Below are 16,944 nucleotides of genomic sequence, written 5' to 3'. Positions count from 1 at the left end.
AAGTGAGGTTATCCATTTCTCTGGATATACTAGTAGCCCTTCTCCATATCTGGTCCAGTTTGAATTCATCTTACACATGGGAGACCAGAATTGCACACAGTATTCCAGATGAGGTCTCACCAGTGCCTTGTATAATGGTACTAGCACTTCCCGCTCTCTACTGGAAATACCTCACCCGAGTATCCCATGACTGGGTTAGCCTTGTTGCCAGCTGCATCAGAGTGAAATCTCAGAGCGATCCTGTGATCAAGTAATACACCCAAGTCTCTCTCCTTCTCTGTTGCTTCTAGGAGATAAGTGCCCAGCTTTCAGCAATAATTCTCATGGTTAGTCTCCAAGTACATGATTTAAGCACAGAAGCAACGGCCTTTACAACTACAGCACGATCTTTATGCTACATTGAAATCTTAGCAAATGGCAAATTCATTGTCTCGTGCCTATAAACCACCAGGCTTCCATTCATTATTGTGCCAAGCCATCACACAATGCTTTTTGCAGAGAGTAACAAAAAGCATGATCCCTGCTGCCATCTTCTTACAGTCCAAGACTCTGACCTTGCAACACTCCATTTTGGGATGCAGGAGTACACATGTGCACCCAGTCAGGCAGAGCAGGGACTCAAACCAATGTCTCCTAGATCTCAGGCGAGTGCCCATGCATTTCTTGGATACACATGCCTTTCTGCTTTTTCCATGAAGAGTTTTGAGGCATTGGTTTTGCCTACTGCAGGATGAACATTGACATTTAATGAACAGTTTGTGTTGCTTGGCCAGCCCTCAGCACGTGCTTAACTCCATGCATGCGTGAAGTCATTACCACCTGCACATTAAGTGTTTGCAGGATCCGGTCCCACAGTAGGCTACCCTAGAAGATGGTAGTAGAGGGGTTAGAACAGTTACACCACGTTAGCGTGACAGTCCCTGTGGGTTCTACAGTAGGTGGAGGGTGTTGATGTGGTAGGAGCAGTGGGAGAGAGGATTTTAGCTGTTGGAAGGGGATTTGGAGAGGAGCTGGAGGGCTGTAGTTTCCCCAGGCGAGATAGAAGGAAACTAATGCCAAGGGAGAAGGGTAGATTGCCGTGTAGACAGAGGTGAGTGCGTAGATGTAGCCGAGGTAGCTTTGGCCTAGCCAGATCAAGCAGTAGAGCAACAGCAGCACAGGCTACCCACTGGAGTACGACCCAGAGTCCCAGCTAGTCTTGTATAGGCCATGCTTCCACTACCGTTATTTCAACTAGCTTGATGAAAGCTAGCTCACTTGGGTCTGTGTGTGCGCACTACAGCCATGCTTTGGAGTGCCCCAGAGATATAGCTTAAGGGTCAAGAAGCAGGAGATACCAGTTATGGGGCAGATCCCAGCTGTCAGGGAGGATGCTTAAGGTCTTGAAGCATCAGGTTTCCCAGTCACTAACACAATAGGGAAATCTTCTCCACCTCCTGCCAGCTAGGGGCTGGCCAGAGCCCCCACAGAAGACACAAGGGTTTCTAGTTACCAGACTTAGGCGTGTCCCCCAGCTGGCTCACATGGACTTCATGTGAGACTGGCAAGCGCCAGTAGTTCTTATTGCGTGCCCAGGGGAGTTAGAATCCAGCTATTCACAGTAAAGTTAATCAAAAAGTCTCTAGTTCGGCTGAGTGGCTTCCTCTCCCCCCAGATAGGACCCCAGGAGTGAGAGAAAGCCATTTGATTTACCTTGTCTAGTGCTAGCTTGCAGTCTTCTTCCTGTCCTCTATGCCACATCCTATTCTGGTGTCTATCCCTGCAGAGAGGTCTGTTCTGCTGCTGAATGGGGAAGAGCTACAAGGCTAGTAGCAGACCCCTGGCCTCAACAACTGCTGTTCCCTCCCCCAGAGGGACACACGCTACCACAAGACATTAGTGCACTCCAGAGATTTTATTTCTGCTCCTCTCCCTTATTTTACAGTCATCTGCCATGGAAGATTTGGGACCTTGTCATCCAGCTGCTTCTCCTATGGAGTAGTGTCACAGTAACGAGAGAAGCCACAGCCACCAATGAAAGCATGGCCAGAAGCACCAGGGTCAGGTCTAGTCTGGAGACAGGGTCTGAAGGAAGAGGAGAGGTTAAGACAATCCAGATTTCTGTAGGGTCTAAAGTGTGGAGATGACACCTAGACTTCCCTGCCCCAGTGGTGCTCCCCCTACCACTTAGGCCAGCCTTCATCAGAAAGATACTTGAATTGTCAACTCACTTTTTAGACTGTGAGCCAGCACCACCATCCCATTGATAGCCATCCAATAGAGGGCAGAGGCAATGCTAGCCCCAGTGCATTGAGTGCCACAGAGGCTCAGGGCATACAAGTCACCACTGAGGTGCCATAGTGTCCCCCCCGCTTCCCCCAAGTTTGCTGGTTTTTGAGACATCCTATGAATGTCCATAGGATAAGGATATAACCCAACATTGGCCCACTCATAGGAAGCACTCACAGGTATGGTGTCAGCCAGCATTAGCTTACATATGGATCATCAAGGAGTGACTTCTGCATGTAGCCCCCCTCCCCCCATGAACATTTATATTTGAACCCCCTAGACAGCATTGACTTGCTGTATTCCAGGTTACTGTGCAAGATGCCAGTTGTCCTACTAGGGTTTAACAGAAACCTCACCCTTGTTCTCATAGACGTGCTCTCTCCACGGCTCAGGGCTCTCCTGGAAGATCACAGGGCCAGGAGAACTCACCAGGTCCTGGGGCTCTCCTGTCCCATTGTTGATATCCAGGAACCGGCGGCCTCCTGGCAGATGGAATGGAGAGTTAGGGAGCTGTCTGTCCAGCGCACTCACAACCAGAGGGCCCATCGTGATGAAATGCAGCGTCACCATGGACTCAACCATGAGTCCTTACAGGCCTCCTGACAGGTTGTGGTACCAGGTATTAGATCTTCCTGAATTGCTTATTTGAAGTGTGGGAGAAGTTGGGAAGAAAGGCCATTTCATCAGGAGCAGCAGACACTCCACTCTCCAGAGGCAATTTCTAGTATTGTCTCCTACATAGGGCAGTTGTAGGAGATTAGGCCATTTACCTCTTCGTCTTAGCCCATCATACCCTAGCTAGCGCTACAGGACATGGTAGAGGTACATAACGAGCTGGGCTGAACGCCTTGCAGTCAGTGTATAGCACAGGGCTGGGCAAACTTTTTGGCCTGAGGGCCACATTAGCACTGTAAAACTATATGGAGGGCCAGGTAGGGAAGGCTGTGCCTCCCCAAAGAGCCTGGCTCCCTCCCAATTCCTGCCCCCCGACTGCCCACCTCAGAAACCCCCTCTGCCCCCCAACTCCTTGTCTCCTGACTGCCCCCTCCCAGGACCCCTGCCCCTAACTGCCCAATGGGACCACACCCCTATCCAACCCCCCGCTCCCTGACAGCCCCTGCTGGACTCCAATGACTATCCAATGCCCCCTGACTGCCCCCCCGAACCTCTGCCCAATCCAACCAGCCCCTGCCCCGACTGCCCCCTGACACCCTCTGCCCCTTCTCCAATCCCAACCCCCTTATGATGCTGCTCAGAGCAGTGGGAGCTCACAGCTCCTACCGGAGCAGAGTGCTGGAGGCGTGCTGAGGCTGCGAGGGAGAGGGACAGCACAGGAGGGGCTGGGGGCTTGCCTCCCCGGCCGGGAACTCAGGGGCTGGGCAGGATGGTCCTGTGGGTGGTAGTTTGCCCACCTCTGATATAGCAGGACAGGCAGATCTCTGTTCACTATGAGTCCTCTGGTATTTGGGATGGGAGCTTGTAGAAACCCACATGGATTTCAGACCACTCCGACTTACTTGTAGCAGCTCCTGATGGGCACAGGGTCCTGCAGGGCTCCAGCCGGGAGGGGTAGCAAGCTGAGGCGCTACAGTAAATGTACACCTAAAATCCACACAAGTGAGAATGGAGTTAGTGAGTGACTGGCCAGTGCTGGTAGGAGGCAGGAAGTAGATCCACAGCTATCGGTTTGGTTCTGCATGTGCAGCGCCTCAGCAGAGACTGAGGAGGTCAGGACCTGACTAAAATAGGAGCTCCTGCCCCTGCACTCCGACTTCCCCCTCCTCACCCGCTTTATATGTGGGCCCCTTCTCACCTCTCCCTCAAGTGCCACCTGGGAGGCGGAGTCCACAAAGGCAAAAGTGGAGAGGACGAAGCGCTGGTGGTGAGTCGGGAAGGGCAGCTCAGATGAGGCAGGGCCCACGGGCACAAGCTGGGTTCTGTAGTTGTCTCCCAGGAACGGGCACCTGGGAGCAAGACATGAGAGAAGGGTGGACCAAGGAAACCGCCTTCCTCCTCCCCAAGCCATGCTCCCCCTCCATCCCAGCCACTCACCCGTCCACCAGGATGGGCCACTGCGGCTGCTGCAGGGGGTTAGCGCTTGGGGTGGCCCAGCACTGGTGCAGAACCAGAACCAGGGACGGGTCTGTTCTGTGCAGGATGCGAACCTCCATGTAGACAGGGTCCCTGAGCACCTTCACCACAGGGTAGTCTCTCTCTGAGAGATAGGATCTGTAGCTCGGGTCTGTGGGGGAGAGGGTAGGAGGAGAGCAGAGCTGAGACACCTGTGGTCCTTCAGGGGGATGGGATCTCCGTGCTGGAGTGAGGGGTCACCTACCTGTGGCGATGCGCAGCTCAAGCCGGAGGGGTCCTGCCTGGGTGACTGGAGCAGGTGTGGGGGGCAAGAAGACCTCGACCTGGACTGGCAGAAAGTCACTGGCATTGTAGATGCAGCGAGCATGGAGGCTGCACAGGAGAGAGCAGAGGGAGGAGACAGGGGCTGATGCTCTGTGACTTCAGCTTGAGGCCACGTGGTGTCTGGCAGTGACCTTATTAGTGCTCGAGACAAGCAGGATCAGGCCCTATCAGTACTTGGATGGGAGACATCCAAGGATGCTAGTGGATCAACCCTTTTAGCAACTCAGATGTTCTTCCCTCCAACTCAGGGACTCAGCAGGAGTGTCTGAGCACGGCCACATGGGGGCCTTCTCAGACAGGCTAGAAGCACCTGCTTACTTGTCCTCACATCTCTTTTGGCAGCATTCTCAATGTAAGCAGGGGAATAGTCCTGCTCTTGTGGGGAACTTTCCTGGCTTCTGCACTACCCCGGTGAAGTGGGCTAGCGAAAGGATCCGAGTCCTCGCTCCCACTTCCTTTATCCAGTGGCCTCCCTGCCCTTCAGGGCTCCCCTCCACTCTCCTGTCTGGCAGAGTCCTCATAACCCCAACAAGGCTAGGCCCAGGATTCGGAGGGGGGGGGGGCTCGACCCCCAACCCTGCTGTGGTCACCTAGGACTGGGGCTAGGGTGTCCCCACTCCGGGGTACTCTCTGCACTGGGCACTTCTGAACCATGAGCATTGCATTTGCTTTACCTTGTATGGAAGTTATCTAATCAACTATTTTAGAAAGAAGGAAACATGGGAAAGGTTAAAGGAAACACATGACCTGACTCTGTGACCCAGGCAAATCCAGCTCACATGGAGGACAGGACCTCCCTGGCCTCCTGACTCTGATTAGCCTGCCCACCCTGTCAGTCAGGCTGACCTGGAGCATTGGCCTCTCCCCATTGTTCCTGGGGACTGTCACTCTCAGGGTCCTGATTTCCCAGAGATCCTTCCCCTTTTAGTACTGGGAGCTAGCCAACCAGTACACCTCACTGAATGTTAGTAAGGGGGCAACAGTCCCTACATCAAGCTTTCTTTCTACCAACCCTGTAGGGAGTTATTAGTCCCTCAGGGTGGCCCCATGGAGCCCTTCTCGGGTCAGGCTGGCTGTGCCTACTTGTCATTGGAGATCGCACAGCAAGTGGCATTTACAATCATAAGATTAGGATTGGAAGAGCCCTCAGGTGGTCAGCTAGTCCAACCTGCTGCTCAAAGCGGGACCAACCCCAACTAAATCATCCCAGCCAGGGCTTGGTCAAGCCAGGTATTCAGAACCTCTAAGGATGGAGATTCTGCCACTTCCCTAGGTAACCCATTCCAGTGCTTCACCACCCTCCTAGAGGGATAGTCCCGTCCCCAATAGCCATCCTAGACCTCCACCACTGCAGCTTGAGACCATTGCTCCTTGTTCGGTCATCTGCCATCACCGAGAACAGCCAAGCTCCATCCTCCTTGGAACCCCTTCAGGTAGTTGAAGGCTGCTATCAAATCCCCCCTCACTTGTCTCTTCTGCAGACTAAATAAGCCCAGGTCCCTCAGCCTCTCCTCATAAATTATGTGCCCCAGCCCCCTAATCATTTTTGTTGCCCTCTGCTGGGCAATCTCCAAATTTTTCCACATCCTTTCTGTTGGTGAGGGCCCAAAACTGGACACAGTACTCCGGATGGGCTTCACCACTGCTGGTGAGAGGGGAATCACTTCCCTCCATCTGCTGGCAATGCTCCTACTAATGCACCCCAATATACCAGTAGCTTTCTTGGCAAGAAGGGCCCACTATTCATTCGTAGCCAGCTGCTCGTACACTGTAATCCCCAGGTCCTTGTCTGTAGAACTGCTGCTTAGCCAGTCGGTCCCCAGCCTGTACCAGTGAATGGGATTCTTCCCTCCTAAGTGCAGGACTCTGCACTCGTCCTTATTGAAGCTCAGATTTCTTTTAGCCCAATTTTCAATTTTTCTAGATCTCTCCCCCCAACTTAGTGTTATCCATTAACTTACACCCTCAGCAAGCCATCCCATCATCCAGATCATTAATGATAATGAACAAAACCAACCCCAGGACAGACGCCTGGGGCATGCCGCTTGATACCAGCTGCCAACTAGACAGAGCTGTTGATTGCTACCCGTTGACCTTGATGATCTAGCCAGCTTTCGAGCCACCTTTAATTCATTCATCCAGCCCCTACTTCTTTAACTTGCTGTCAAGAACACTGTGGGAGACTGTAACAAAGTTTGTTAGAGTCAAGGTATATCATGTCCACCGCTTTCCCCACATGCGCAGAGCCAGTTCTCATCATAAAAAGCAATCAGGTTGGTCAGGCACGACTTGCCCTTGGTGAATCCATTTTGGCTGGTCCTGATCACCTTCCTCTCCTCCGAGAGGTTCAGAATGGATTCCTTGACAACCTGCTGCAGGATTTTTCCAGGGACTGAGGTGAGGCTGACCAATGTTGGCATTTGATCAGACAACGTAAAACCCTGACTCTTGGACAGTCAGCTGCACAGAGTGTCCTTCCCTTCACAAAGCAAGATTTTGCCCCATGCCCCATTAGGGATCAGGTGCATTCCCCCACTCAGAAAAGGGGATGTCTGTGACTGCAGGGAATCCATACCTGTAGAACATCCCCTAAGTCCTTTGGTGGTCAGGAGAGGCTGCTGGAAAATTGATGGATCAGATCTTTGCCAGGGGAAAGGATCTGGCCTCACGCTTCCACTGCGGAAGGGCTGAAGACTGCTCACCATCACTTCCTTGCTAGTCAACAGAGCAGGCCAACTTACATGAAGGTGCTGTCCCAGCCCTTCCACAGTGGAAGCGTGAGGCCAGAAGACTGCTCACCATCACTTCCTTGCTAGTCAACAGAGCAGGCCAACTTACATGAAGGTGCTGTCCCGGGTGATGGAGCCGTCCGGCCCAGTCCGGATGTCGATGCCAGAGATCAGCTGGTTCTCATAGATCAGTTTGTCATGGATCACCTGGAAGAGTGGAGACATGGGGCAGGTTAGTCCCCCAAACCCCTGAGCAGAGCACTCACCCTGGCTTCCCGTGGGTGTCCCCTCACCTGGACTGTGGTGCCGCACTGCATGAGGGGGAAGCGGAAGATCACAAAAGCCTCAGTCATCCTGATGGGGTCACACCCTGCCTGGGCATAGGCTAGCCGGACACTCTCCAGGATGATGGGGTGATCAGACATGTCCCTGGAGACCACCAGAACAAAGTGACCATCCAGGAGGCACTGAACAGTGACTGCAACACAAAGGAGCAGGATTAAGTATAGATGTTCCTGGTAGAGGAATTGGGCAAGAGTTCCATGCCACACTCAGGATGATAGATTGGAGAAGAGCCATGAGAAATATTAGAAAACAGGCCTTGTAGTGACCAAATTCTGTCTCTTTAGACAGAGAGAAGGTTAAGGGGTGACTTGATTACAGTCTAAGTATTTAAATAAGGTGTAGATCTGAGAGCGAGGGTAGTTAACTCTTGGAATGGTTTGTCCAGGGTCATGGTGGATTCTCCATCACTGACAAGGCAAGACTGGATGTCTGCCAAGAGATCTGCTGGAGGAATTATTTCAGGGAAATCCTATAGCTTGTGTTATACAGGAAATCAGACAGACTAATGATCACAATGGTCCCTTCTGGCTTTGGAATCTATCAAATGAAGCCCCATGGGGGTAAGTGGGTTTGTCTGAGACAGCATGATTGCAGCTCATGTTGTGCAGGAACGAGACACAAGCCGGCAAAGTTATCCATCGATCTGATGATGGAGCACCAGCCTGTACCGTCTGATGGGTCTTCCTCTGCCACCACACATTTGGTGTTGGCTCTCAAGATCTGCCAGGCATTGGGCAACTGAGGAGAGACCGTGATGTAGGAAGAATCCCTTTGCACACAACTGATGCCAGCTGCAGCCTAGGGTGAGAGTTAAAGACATTGCATCCAAGTCTAGTTCACCATGCTAGTAGGTGGTGACCAAACTCATCTGAGACGTACGGTGTGTCACCAAGCTTCCCAGGACAGAGATGACAAAAGGCTCCATAACCTGACATGAGGGCAGGTCTCCCACCTGTGTTGCCAAAGTAGCAGGGAGTGGTGAGGTCAGTCTCATCATAACAACAGCCAGCCTGGAAGCAAGCAGCTTGGCCTGGGGCATCCGCACAGGGCATCTTCCCAGCCACCACACGGCACTGCTCCTCTGTGAGATGCGCCCCTAGAACAGCAGGGTGTGGATTAAGGAGAGCTAGAGAGCCTCTAAAGAGATCACGAGAGACCCTTCCCCAGAGACTTTTTAAGATCTGTAGTGACCTCTGGACAAGTGGCTGACCTCAACACCAGTCCAACCCTCCTCCCCTTCCCCAAAGGGCTGCAAGAGCTCCCACAGTGGTCCTCCATCCCAGCTCACCCTGCCCCCCACAACCATAACCCCAAACCACATACCACCTCAGACAGCATTGTGCTCAGATCCCCACCCCTGTCCTCCAGATGTAGCATGTTGCCCTTCTCTGATAGCAGGCTTAACATGTCACTTGGAAATTCAGGCTCCTGATCTGCTGCTGTGTCAGAGGAGAGCCCCCACCTACACCCTACAGCCCCCTCAACACAGCCAGCAGTGTGGTCAACTGTAATTTATCACTTAGCAGTTCTGAGGTGGGTTTCTCTAGCCATCTCATGAAATAGTGAGCAGACGCCTGCTCTATGAATTTTTCCTTTATTGAAGTCACCATCTCCCTTTACGGACGATGGGGCAGAAGCTAGCAGGTTGGCCACCATTTCCCCATAGCCGATCAGAGGAAAGTGTCCCTCATAAACATGGCTGCGAATTTCTTTCATGAGACTGAAGCTGTACCTACAGGCAAAGTGGATGCCACTCTGGTTTAGGGGGAGGCCTAGACAGGACTCTAGGAGAGGGAGGGACTAAGAGCTGTGAAGAGCCTGTGAGAGACACATGGGGGGTGAAGGAGACAGATTGCAAACAGATGTGGGGGTGAGATACGAAGGGATACAACATCAGATCCCAAACCCTGGGATACTGGAGGAACAGGGGAAGCCCCTCTGAGCAGCCAATGGCAAGGACACATTGGTGCATGTGTGACTGGATTTTGAGCCAAAGAAGCTCACAGACTTTGGAAGCAAGTGCCTTCCCCCTAAACTTTGAAAAACCAGAAGGCAAATAGCCACCCCTTCCCCTTCAAATAAACTGGGGGCGGGTGGGGGAAGAGCATGATTTCTAAACGAATCTCATTTTTGATTATGGCTTACAACACTGTCAACACCAGCTCAAGACAAGGTTCAGCTCCTCTGAAGACCACCACAGGAGTGGAGCATGAAACCTTCCATTAGAGGGGACCCACATGCACTCAAACCAGTTAGAGGTCACAGACACCCCCACACACCTATGTTGCTTGGTGGAGGATATATTTGGGGCACCGGGCGCACCAGGCCCGGCTGCGGCTGGGGCACCGGGCGCACCAGGCCCGGCTGCGGCTGGGGCACCGGGCGCACCAGGCCCGGCTGCGGCTGGGGCACCGGGCGCACCAGGCCCGGCTGCGGCTGGGGCACCGGGCGCACCAGGCCCGGCTGCGGCTGGGGCACCGGGCGCACCAGGCCCGGCTGCGGCTGGGGCACCGGGCGCACCAGGCCCGGCTGCGGCTGGGGCACCGGGCGCACCAGGCCCGGCTGCGGCTGGGGCACCGGGCGCACCAGGCCCGGCTGCGGCTGGGGCACCGGGCGCACCAGGCCCGGCTGCGGCTGGGGCACCGGGCGCACCAGGCCCGGCTGCGGCTGGGGCACCGGGCGCACCAGGCCCGGCTGCGGCTGGGGCACCGGGCGCACCAGGCCCGGCTGCGGCTGGGGCACCGGGCGCACCAGGCCCGGCTGCGGCTGGGGCACCGGGCGCACCAGGCCCGGCTGCGGCTGGGGCACCGGGCGCACCAGGCCCGGCTGCGGCTGGGGCACCGGGCGCACCAGGCCCGGCTGCGGCTGGGGCACCGGGCGCACCAGGCCCGGCTGCGGCTGGGGCACCGGGCGCACCAGGCCCGGCTGCGGCTGGGGCACCGGGCGCACCAGGCCCGGCTGCGGCTGGGGCACCGGGCGCACCAGGCCCGGCTGCGGCTGGGGCACCGGGCGCACCAGGCCCGGCTGCGGCTGGGGCACCGGGCGCACCAGGCCCGGCTGCGGCTGGGGCACCGGGCGCACCAGGCCCGGCTGCGGCTGGGGCACCGGGCGCACCAGGCCCGGCTGCGGCTGGGGCACCGGGCGCACCAGGCCCGGCTGCGGCTGGGGCACCGGGCGCACCAGGCCCGGCTGCGGCTGGGGCACCGGGCGCACCAGGCCCGGCTGCGGCTGGGGCACCGGGCGCACCAGGCCCGGCTGCGGCTGGGGCACGTAGCGCATGGTCTCCTCTGGGGTTAAGTCACGTTCAGTGGGCTTGGGGCAGGTCATGTTCACATCATAGGTGGCAGCGACGGCCCTGGCGCTCAGCAGTTCCTCCACTCGGACTTGCAGGTGGTTACGCCCATCCTGCAATGAAGAGACACCAATCAGTCAGTATTGTGGCCTAACAGACTCTGTAGGCGCTAAGCGCAGCGCCCCCCAGCTGCACAGGCTGCTGTGACTGCAGGTATGGACCCATCTCCAGCTTCTTTTGTTGCTCAGGTACACTGGGGTGAGGCGTGCCAACCCCCCTCACCTTCTTCTGCACATGACAGCCATTGTAGCCAGCTGAGAAGATCATCGCTCCTTGCTCGCCAGATGTGACCCAATGGAGACAAATGGAGCAGTTGGTAACTTCGAAGGGTGTCCCAAACTCATCTGTGGAGAGAGTCATACAGGTCGTGGGTAAGGAAGAGTTAAAGCCCTTGATGAAGCTTAGCCAAGTAGCCATGTTTGGAACAGCGACAGTGGTTTGTCACATCCTTCAGTTTAGTGGAGTTTAGCATGGTGGGAAGCAGCTCCAAAGATACAGGACGGCCGTCATTTACCAAGTCTGACCTAGAGCCAGGAGTGTTAGGATATAGATATTCAGGCCTGTCTGTCAAGGCCTATACTCTCAGAATTTAGGTGTATTCTTATCACTTGGCTAGTTCTAGAGGTATAAGAGAAAGAATCAAAATCACTGTCTGCTGGTGTAAGGGCCTTCTCTTACTGTGACAGTCTGAGGCCCTGTTCTTAGGCTAAGGCCTTTGGCTAAGCAACAGAGGCAGCCATAAGTTGGGAAGCGAAGGGTCACATCCTCACATTCCAAACTAGTCACATTGAAATAAAGTGCCTAACAGCCCAATAGCACCATCAGGACAGGATTGTATTCCTATCACCTCCAGAGAAAGGGAAGTGCCTAGAAAATGTAAAAGGAAACTTAGTTTGATAGCATCCTGTCTGGCAAGCACTCACTCATCAATAGCTGGGATGTGAAATCCTCATTCCTGTATTGTTTTTGTCATTTATAGTTCCCACTTTCCTATTGTTTGTCTGTCTGTATAATCTCTGTCTGGTTCTGTGATGGTTTCTGTCTGCTGTATAATTAATTTTGCTGGGTGTAAACTCATTAAGGTGGTGGGATATAATTGGGCACATAATCATGTACCAATGTGTTAGGATTGGTTAGTTACATTTCAGGAAAATGATTGGTTAAGGTATAGCTAAGCAGAACTCAAGTTTGACTATATAATCTGTAGTCAATAAGGAAGTGAGTGGGCATGGGTGGGAGGGGATGGGAACAGGGGTGCGGAAATTGGAATCATGTTTTGCTAAAGGGGGAAATGGGAACAGGGAATGGGGGTAAGGAAATTGGAATCATGTTTGGCTATGGGCAGGAATGGGAACAGGGACACAGGTGTAAGGCTCTGTGGTGTCAGAGCTGGGAAGGAGGACACTAAGGAAGGAAACTGCAATCATGCTTGCTGGAAGTTCCCCCCAATAAACTTTGAATTGTTTGCATCTTTGGACTTCGGGTATTGTTGCTCTCTGTTCATGCGAGAAGGACCAGGGAAGTAAGTGGGTGAAGGAATAAACCCCCTAACAAGGAGGGCTGAGAGTGGCCGAGCCAGGCCAGGCCATCCCATCCCATCCCATGCTTGGGCATGACAACAGGGAGGTGATCGCCCACAGAGGGCGCAGGATCCAGGCGTCTGGAGCTCAAAGGGCCGAGTTACACCAGAGCTTGGGATACCCAGCCACATTTTGGTATGTCCTTTTACAGTCTCCCCCCAGCAGGGTTCCCTCTTTACCCTCTGCTATTTTGTGGGTCACGGTCAGCAGGCTGTTGTGAGGAAAGACTTAGCCCTAACCGTTGAATCCAGGTAGCAATCTCCAGTCTTTTCTCCAGGGGACAGAAGCCACAGACTCTCACTTCAGGAGACCAGGGTACTCAAGATTTGAGGGCAACAGCCAGGCCACCAAAAAGCACTAGAGTAGGACCTTCTTGTTCCCTTCCTAAAGCTCTCATTACATACTGTAGAAGTAAGAGGTTTCCACAAGAGACCCATAAAACCCGCCTGCATGTCTAAGAGGGCAGACGAGCAGGAGGCTTCTTAGCTTTCTCATGAAGCAGCCAGGCAGCTACTTACCCACAACTTTGAAGCGGACGGTGCGGCCCTGGCTGGGAAAGACCAGCAGCTGCATCCCATAGTCTCCACAGTCATACTCATGTTGCAAGACAGAGAAACTGATCCTGTGGAAGTCCCCCTGCCCAAGGGCTATCCTTAGGGACCAGAGCAGCACTAAGCCCACAAAATACCTACAGGCCAGCCCCATGGCTGAAGATGCTAAGAAAGAAGCCCTGTCTAGCAGCCACTTCTCATAAGGGGAGAGGCTGTGGGAGCGGGGCTTTGTAGGGTGAGTGAGTGGTGGGGAGGGGGCGGGGTGTGAATCAGATGAGCAGAGAGGCAGCACCTGGGGAGCTGCCTGGTGGTGGGGAGGGGCCGGATGAAAAGTGCAAAGCTCAGGGTGAAAGGGAAACATAACCATCGAACCCTTCAGCCCTAAGACCCCCCTCCCATTGAAGCCTCCTGTTACGCTACCTTTTCAGTGTTGCCAGCTCTCAGGATTTTATTGCAAGTCCCATGGTAACTGATGTTTTATTTCAAGCTCCATCTCCTGGAAACAAGGAACTAGCTGAGAACCTCAGTGTGCATTCAAAAGAAAAATAAGTTTCTTGCCCGCACAGTTGCAGAGAAAAGCATAAAAACAGGGCTCAAGCACACCCCAAGTGCCCCAAAAATCAGAAGGCCAAGTTGCCTGGAATCGAGGGGTCTAGTCAGTGTATCCTTCTGGGATCGGATGATTTAGTTGGGGATTGGTCCTGCTCTGAGCAGGGGGTTGGACTAGATGACCTCTTGAGGTCCCTTCCAAGCCTGATATTCTATGATTCGAAGCGGGCGGGCAGGCACAAGGTCGAGTCAGTGTGTAGGTGGCCATGGTATTGAATGAGGCCTTTTTCTTTCTTGTTCTGTGGGATTAGGTTATTGAAGAACTGGAGTGGATACAGAGAAGAGTCACAAATGCAATTTGCCGGCTGAAAGAAGTGCCGGCTAGCAAGAGATTCTCAGTGCTCAGTCAGTTTAGGTTATCGAAAAGGAGATCAAGAAGTAGCTCAAGTACAGTGCCCAAGTACATTCATAGGGCGAAAAGACTGGCTATTAAAGGGCTCTTTAATCGAGTGGAGAAGGGTAGAACAAGATCCAGCGGTTGGAAGTTGGAGCCAGCCAAATCCATGGACGATGCGTACAATAGCCTGGGGAGGCTGTACCTCCGCAAAGAGCCCCGCGTGGCCCTGCCCATGCTCTGCCCAAGGCCCCCTCCTTCTGCTGCTGGTAGTTGGCCCCAGCCCAGGCAAGCAGCCTGCTCCTCTTCCGGGAAGCCTGCTGGGCTGGGGCTGGGGCTAGGGCGGCTAGGACTTGGGGTGGCTGGGGCCGCACCACCCAGTTCTCCAGGGCTGGGGGGAAAAGGAGGGCTGCCCGACGCCCACCCAGTGGTCTGGTGCTGGGGAGCAGCCCACCCACCCAGTGCTGCGGGGCTGATGGGGCAGCCTGTCTGGTGCTCTGGGTGGGTGTGTGTGCCCTGGCGCTTTGGGGCTGGTGGTGCTTGGGCAACCCGGGATTGGAAGGGGGGGCTGGTAGCCGTGGAAGGGAGGGATTCTGGGCTTTGGGGTGGGGCCTCAGGCTGAAGGGTGGGCCGGGCCAGGGGCTAGCCTCCCCAAGCCTGTGGTTCACCCATCGTCCATGGCCAAATCTAAGGTAGACGTAAGGCACACATTTTGAAGGGTGACTAACCCTTGGAACAGACGACCACTGGAAGTGATGGAGTCTCAATCAGGCTATGTCTACACAGCTGCAGTGCTGCCCTGTAGTGCTGAGACATACTGCAGCAACGCTGTCGTAAATCCACCGCTCCGAGAGGTAGGACGATGGCAGAGTTCTTCCAGTGAGCTCATGGCATCTACCCTGGGAGAGAGGTTGGATTAACTACGTCTCTCAGGAGGGTGAATTTTTCACAGCCCTGAGGGACACACCTGGGTCAACCTAACTTTCTAGTGTAGACCAGCCCACAGGCGGCCTGTCTGGAAGACGCTTTACTTAGACACAAGTTATCGGGCTCCATGCAGAGGTAACAGGGTGACATTCTCTGGTCTGTGCTCTGCTGGAGGTCAGATTGGTTGATCTAAGGGTCCCTTCTGGCCTGAAAATCCATGAACCTATGAAAAAAATCGCTCAAGTGTATTTTTTGTGTGAAAAATCTCATGATTTTTGCAGCAATCTCTTGATTTTTGGCTCTTTGGGGTTGGGGCTCCCCGTCTCATCTCCCTCGCTCTTTCTGCCCTTCTCACTGCTGAGAATATCGCCAACCCTGAGCGCTCAAAAATCATGAGTCCCCCCAAACTCCTGAGCTTCCCTTAAAAATCATGAGATTTTAAAAATAACAAATTTGTGGCTATTTTAAAATGCTTTTCTGGCTTTTGAATCTGCGGAGGTCATGCTTTGAAGCTTCTCTGTCTCTACAGTTATTATGTATTTGTATTCCTGCAGTGCTTAAGAGCTCCTGTCATGGAGCAGGACCCCATTGGGCCAGGCGCCATACAAACATAAAACAAAAAGATGAGGCTTGAAACCCTTTTTTTAAAAGGAAAGCTGATGTTCTGGTATGTTCACCTGACTCCAGGAGCTGGAGCTTTAAGAAAAGCACAAAGTATTGCATCACTCACAATAACATGATGAGAGTTGGTAACTCCGTCTCTGCTTCTTCCCTACTTCCCTGTTGTGTTGTGAACACTGGGGCGGGGGGGCATCGGGGGAGGAATGTAAAACTCACTCAAAGATGCTTTATCTTTGCGGCAGGGCAAGCAAGGTGTGTAGAGAAACTGCTCCCGTGACTGGGGAATGGAGAACGGGCCCCTGAGCCTGATGCTAACAGCTGCCAAACACGCCTCCCCCACAGCTCTGCTTGTACTCTTAACTCTGACCTACACACATGCTGCTAGTCTGGTCTTCTGTCCCACTGCTCTGCACCCCCTTGCCCTGTATGTCAATCTCTGGCTTGCAATTTTAACTGCTCCTGCTTGGGCCCACACTGAGATTTAAACTCCATGATCTTCAGAGCAAAAACCAGGCGATTCTGAACGAAAAGGACTAACCATCTCTAGGGAGTGGCTGTAGCACACTCATTAACATCCATGTGAACCAGCCCCTAGAGAGCAACAGATCCCCAAGCTCCCCTCATGCGGGTGACATCGTCATCTCCGTACAGGTGTAGTCCTGGCCCCTAGTCACCCTGGTACTTTATCCCATCACCAACCCCATAAGGGACAGCTGCTGAGACCTAACATTACATGTCATACCTTTGGAAGGATCAGGCCTCCTCAGTGCTGAGTAGGGGGATCTGTGGGCAAAACCCTGGAGGTCCAGAAAACAGTGGTGTTAATTCACTAGGAGTCACTGCGTTCTGTCTGAGTCAGTGTTGGAACAGGGCTCTGGCGTGGTGCCAGGGGCTGATGGAGGTGCCATTGTTCTGATGAGGTGTGGAACTGAGGCCCATGATTGTTAATGATTTTACAGCTCTTTTAAAATAAGATTAAGGGGGTTAGCCCTAGTGGCCGGTGCAGAGTGCAAGTTAGGGGTGAAACTAGTCATAAATTAGGGAGGCCTCATACCAGGCCTTGAAGAAACCTAACCTGGCCAAGTATGGAGCTCCACAGACCGAGGCAGGCCTCAGCCTGAGCTGTGTGAAACCTGAGGATGCGCTGCAAGGACACCTCAATAGGCTTAGGCCTCTTGAGCTTCTCTTGCCTGGTGGTTTTCCTAGGCTCCAT

The 16,944-nt window shown here is 53.8% G+C and overlaps 1 protein-coding gene across 1 annotated transcript; it reads right to left on the bottom strand.

The window, feature by feature from the left end:
* Positions 1-1,924: 1,924 nt before the first annotated feature.
* LOC140913261 (zona pellucida sperm-binding protein 1-like) lies at positions 1,925-16,944 on the bottom strand. The gene is made up of 14 exons (XM_073349332.1): positions 16,807-16,944; positions 13,208-13,433; positions 11,332-11,453; positions 11,028-11,162; positions 10,037-10,517; positions 8,710-8,853; positions 7,706-7,890; positions 7,522-7,619; positions 4,604-4,731; positions 4,321-4,510; positions 4,082-4,232; positions 3,786-3,870; positions 2,625-2,750; positions 1,925-2,064 (listed from the first exon to the last, which is right to left on the bottom strand). The coding sequence occupies exons 1-14, from the start codon at positions 16,942-16,944 to the stop codon at positions 1,925-1,927; spliced, it is 2,349 nt and encodes a 782-aa protein (XP_073205433.1).

Source organism: Lepidochelys kempii, chromosome 6 (genome assembly GCF_965140265.1).
Source record: "Lepidochelys kempii isolate rLepKem1 chromosome 6, rLepKem1.hap2, whole genome shotgun sequence".
NCBI classification, from domain to species: domain Eukaryota; kingdom Metazoa; phylum Chordata; order Testudines; family Cheloniidae; genus Lepidochelys; species Lepidochelys kempii.
The sequence above is the reverse complement of the archived record's forward strand: the minus strand, read 5'-3'. Positions and strand labels throughout refer to the sequence as shown.

Coding starts and splice junctions, on each gene's coding strand:
- LOC140913261 (XM_073349332.1), bottom strand. CDS start 16,944: ATGGAGCCTAGGAAAACCACCAGGCAAGAGAAGCTCAAGAGGCCTAAG. Junction 4,732..7,521: donor ACCCGGGACAGCACCTTCAT/GTAAGTTGGCCT, acceptor TCTCCTGTGCAG/CCTCCATGCTCGCTGCATCT. Junction 3,871..4,081: donor AGGTGGCACTTGAGGGAGAG/GTGAGAAGGGGC, acceptor TGTGGATTTTAG/GTGTACATTTACTGTAGCGC.